Raw genomic sequence first — 4,286 nt, 5'->3', positions numbered from 1 at the left:
GGAGCTCCGCCTCAAGGGCGGAGTGGGCCTCAAGTGGAGATGCAAAGGCTGAAAGCACTTTGCCCGTGTGATCTCGGATGATACCACCTCCCCCGGCCTTATCCGACTCTTCCAAGTATGCACCATCGGTGTTGAGCTTGATCCAGGGGTCCTCCGGCGGTTGCCACTTGATTGCAACTGCGAGCGGCCTAGGGCTCCGAATTTCATCATGCCTCGGGACATTGATTTTAAGACGTACCCCTTTCCAATGCTTCTTCTTGTATATCCCGTTCGTCATACTATTCCGGATGTAGATTTGAACTTGCCAAATGACATTGAAAGGCCTAAATTGTACGGACTGGTGCCGGCTCCTATTCCGTTCTGCCCAAATGAACCATAAAATGAGATACGGCATGGCCCTGCTTAGGTGTTTTTTGCCCGGTTGCCGAACTCTTCTCGTCCAGACCACAAGTCGTTCCGGTATGGTGTCATTGATCCGGAGGGGTGGTGACGGACCCTCGAACCATGTGTCAAATTCCCTCCATATCCCGTGAGCCCCGTCCCCTTGAATGAAGAGGTGTTGGAGGGATTCAATCCCTGGTCGATGTGGGCAGCAATGGCATTTGGAGGCCAATTCCATTCGTCTCCATTGCAGCTTTGTGTCCACCGGAATGCGGTTGGAGAGAAGTCGCCATAAAAATATGGCCATAGAGGACGTGAGGCCCGCTCTCCAAATGTCGTCGAGGCCTTGCACAATCGGCATTTGACTTCGTAAAGTCTCCCATGTAGTAGCAAGTGAGAACTCTCCATTGGTTGATAATCTCCATCTTGGTACATCCAGCCCATCCGAGATAAACGGGTGTGTCGAGGATCTTTTGTACGATATGTTGTGCTAGGCCAGCTTGCGCTTGGAGATTCCGCAATTTAGGCTCATCCCATGCACCATCCTTAATGTAGTCCGCCACCCGAGCGAGAGGCCCTCCTCTATCATCAAGGCTAAGTTCTCTCAAAGGCGTCTCGCCAAGCCATAAGTCATCCCAAAATAGCATCTTCCCTTCTCCCACCACCCATCGAATGTGCGGTTGAGCAAGAGGCCGAGCCTTCAGAATCCTCTTCCACGTAGGGCTTCCCCTACCCAATGGTCTAGCTGTTAGCGGGGAGGCCTTTTGACAATATTTAGCCATTAAGTACGTAGCCCACAAGGAATTTTGTTCCCTAAACCGCCACCATAACTTGATGTTAAAGGCTCTTAAGACTTCCTTGATCTTCCGGATGCCCAATCCCCCCTCGGCCGTTGGTAGACAAGCCTGAATCCCAGCTTATCCAGTGCGTCCTCTTCTTCTCATTAGTTGACCCCCAAAAGAAACGGGCCATTTGCTGATCCAATTGCTTGAGGGCACCGCCCGTAGGCTCGATAGCTTGGAAGATATGAAGTGGTATCGCTTCGAGTGTGCTTTTAATCAAAGTGAGTCTCCCCCCAAAGGAGAGGTGTCGATGGGCCCACCCAGAGATCCTAGCCGCGATTTTCTAACGGAGGAACAAGAACATGCTCGAGCACTTCACACCTCGGTAAATAGGGACTCCAAGGTAAAGGAACGGGAACGTACCTCGAGAGAATCCTCCTTCCCTTTGTATTGTGTTTGTCCACCCTTCATGAACCTCGGCAATGAAAAAATTGCTTTTCCCAAGGTTGACTTGTTGGCCGGACGCCTCGGCATAATGATCAAGGCATGCTCGTAGCCTCCGGAGAGGGTTCGCCGCCGCTTGCGTGAAGATGATGATGTCATCTGCATAGGCGAGGTGGCTGATCTCAATACTTCCCCGGGTTGCTTTGAACGTCATTTCTTTGTTGCCGAGGATGAGTTTATCAAGAAGTCTCGAGAGGTAATCCGCGGCCAGGACGAATAGGGCGGGAGAGATGGGGTCCCCTTGCCTAAGGCCACGGGTAGATTTGAAACAACCGGCCGGCGCCCCATTGACAAGGATTGAGAACCAACAAGACCCAATGCATCTCTTGATGAGGTCCACCCACGGCTCGGGGAATCCCATGTGTTTAAGGACTTTTAGGAGAAACGGCCATTGAACTCGATCATAGGCCTTGGCCATATCTATCTTGATTGCAACATTAGGGGCCGGTGTGCTTCGTTGTAGCTCATGGAACATCTCCTGAGCAAGTAGTACGTTATCATTGAGGAGTCTCCCTTTGACAAAACCACTTTGGTTGGAAGCTACCACGCGTGGGAGTAAAGGGGCCAGTCGCTTGGAGAGTATCTTAGTAATCACCTTATTGATCACATTACACAAACTAATGGGCCTGTAGTCTCCCCATGACTCTGGAATGGGCTTCTTCGGGATGAGTACAATGCTTGTGGCCGTGAAGCTTCGGGGAAGAAAGGCCCCACCGAAAAATTGTCTAACCGCATCCACCACATCCGATCCCACAATGCTCCAGCAGGCTTGGAAAAAGAGAGCCGAATAGCCATCCGGTCCAGGAGCACTATTGGCCGAGATGTCGAAGACCGCTCTTTTCACTTCATCCGCATCTGGAGGTTCGGGGAGGGCCGCCAAAGACTCCGAAGGGGGAAGTCGGTGTAGGAGGCTTAGGTCCGGTTCCGTAAGTACCGGATTGCATGGAGCAAGAAGGTTTTGATAAAACTCAACCGCCGATGCTTGGATGGCCGAGTCTTCCGTGAGTTCACACCCATTCACGTTGATCTTGTGTATCCGTAGCCGAACCCTCTTCTGCTTCACCCAGCTTTGATAGAATCTGGTGTTTTTATCCCCATCTTCCAGCCATCGTAGTGCCGCCTTCTGACGCCAGAAGTCCTCCTCCATCTTAAGAAGGAGGATGTACTCCGCAATTTGTTTGTTGATCTCCGTTCTATTCCGGGCCGAGGGATCATCTTCGAACTCCGCTTGGGCTATCGCAATGCTTTCTTCACAGGACTTGAGGTTGGCGTGAATGTTCCCAAATACCTCTCTATTCCACCGTTTTAATGTTCTCTTAATCCTTGCTAGCTTGAGCTTCAAGTTGAGGAGACCCGCCGCCTCCGTGGGGGTCCCCCAATCTTCCCTCACCAATTCATTAAATCCTTCATGCCGTACCCACATGTTTTGGAACCGAAAGGCTTTACCTCCTCCGGGGGTATTAGGCATCTTGCATCGGACAAGGAGAGGGCCATGATCCGATGCAATACGGGGGAGGTTTGTGACTCGTATTGCCTCGAACCGTTGAGACGCCACCTCATTAATCAGCACCCTGTCTAGCCTTTCCATAAGGCCATTCTTAGCCCAAGTAAAGTCTGATCCATCATACCCTGGATCCAAGAGACCACAGTCTTCAATAGCCTCTGCAAAGTCCACCATTTCAGCCAGGCGGTTTGTGTCACTCCCCATTCTGTCTCCCGCGGAGAGGATTGTGTTGAAATCCCCTCCAATAAACCACGGCATTCCTTCCGAGACTTGGGTCAGCTCCCTCATTTTTTCCCACAAAGCAAGCCTCTCTCCTCTCGAACATTTAGCATACACGGCCGAGATTAAAATAGGTGTTGGAGTCCGGGGGCAAGTGAACAGCCCATGCAATAGTTGCTCCGAGTCATCCACCACCTCAAAATCCATCCCTTCCTCCACAAAAATCCATATCTTCCCATTGGCATTCGATCCCTTATAATGCAGCCCCAACACTTTTGAAAACTTGTCCGGGTTAGGGTCGACAAGTGGTTCCATTATTGCAAGAAAACAAATATTATGAGATTTAATTATTCTCTTTAGGACGTTTTGGGTTGACGCATTTGCGATTCCCCTAACGTTCCAAAATAGAAAGTTCAAAGACATCATTAACTAGCGGAGATCGTACCCGGTGGGATTGACGCCCCCCCTTGAAATTCAGTGATTTGGAGATTGCTCCCTCCATGGGGTGTCTCGGCCTCCACAAGGGCTGGATTGGCTCCATCTTCGTCTTCCTTGTGCAAGAAGGAGTCCTCCCAATTCTCATCGTCCTCCATATCATTCTCCGTGAAGTTCTCTTGGGCCATGAGGGAGAAATAACGATTGGTGCTCATGTGACTCTATGACCCCGGATCCTCGGCCTTCTCGAAGGCAAATGGCTTGAAATGGCCTTTTGGTTGGACTAGGTCGTCCGAAGCCGATTGACCTTCATGCCGGGGCCGGACCTCCTCTCCCGATTTGGTCTTTCGTCCATGTTCAAATGAAGGGGCCTTAGTGTGCGCCTGTCTGCCTTGGTTTGGGACTCGTGCATTATGGGCAATTGTCGTGACCTCACTCCCCGAGCCATGCAAATCACCCAA

The 4,286-nt window shown here is 51.0% G+C and overlaps 1 protein-coding gene across 1 annotated transcript; it reads right to left on the bottom strand.

Moving 5' to 3' along the window:
- Positions 1-569: 569 nt before the first annotated feature.
- LOC121776772 lies at positions 570-3,705 on the bottom strand. Its single transcript, XM_042173940.1, has 3 exons — positions 2,956-3,705; positions 1,797-2,721; positions 570-1,126 (listed from the first exon to the last, which is right to left on the bottom strand). The coding sequence occupies exons 1-3, from the start codon at positions 3,703-3,705 to the stop codon at positions 570-572; spliced, it is 2,232 nt and encodes a 743-aa protein (XP_042029874.1).
- Positions 3,706-4,286: the final 581 nt, after the last annotated feature.

The sequence above is a fragment of the Salvia splendens genome, chromosome 18 (assembly GCF_004379255.2).
Source record: "Salvia splendens isolate huo1 chromosome 18, SspV2, whole genome shotgun sequence".
Lineage (NCBI taxonomy): Eukaryota > Viridiplantae > Streptophyta > Magnoliopsida > Lamiales > Lamiaceae > Salvia > Salvia splendens.
Note: the sequence above shows the minus strand (reverse complement) of the source record. Positions and strands in the feature narration are given on the sequence as shown.

What these genes read in the sequence shown, in the direction of transcription:
- LOC121776772 (XM_042173940.1), bottom strand. Translation starts at nt 3,705, where the DNA reads ATGGAACCACTTGTCGACCCTAACCCGGACAAGTTTTCAAAAGTGTTG. An exon ending in TAAAACGGTGGAATAGAGAG is followed by an intron (nt 2,722 to 2,955) that starts GTATTTGGGAAC and finishes TGGGTGAAGCAG; the next exon opens with AAGAGGGTTCGGCTACGGAT. An exon ending in GTTCAAAGCAACCCGGGGAA is followed by an intron (nt 1,127 to 1,796) that starts GTATTGAGATCA and finishes CCCCGCTAACAG; the next exon opens with CTAGACCATTGGGTAGGGGA.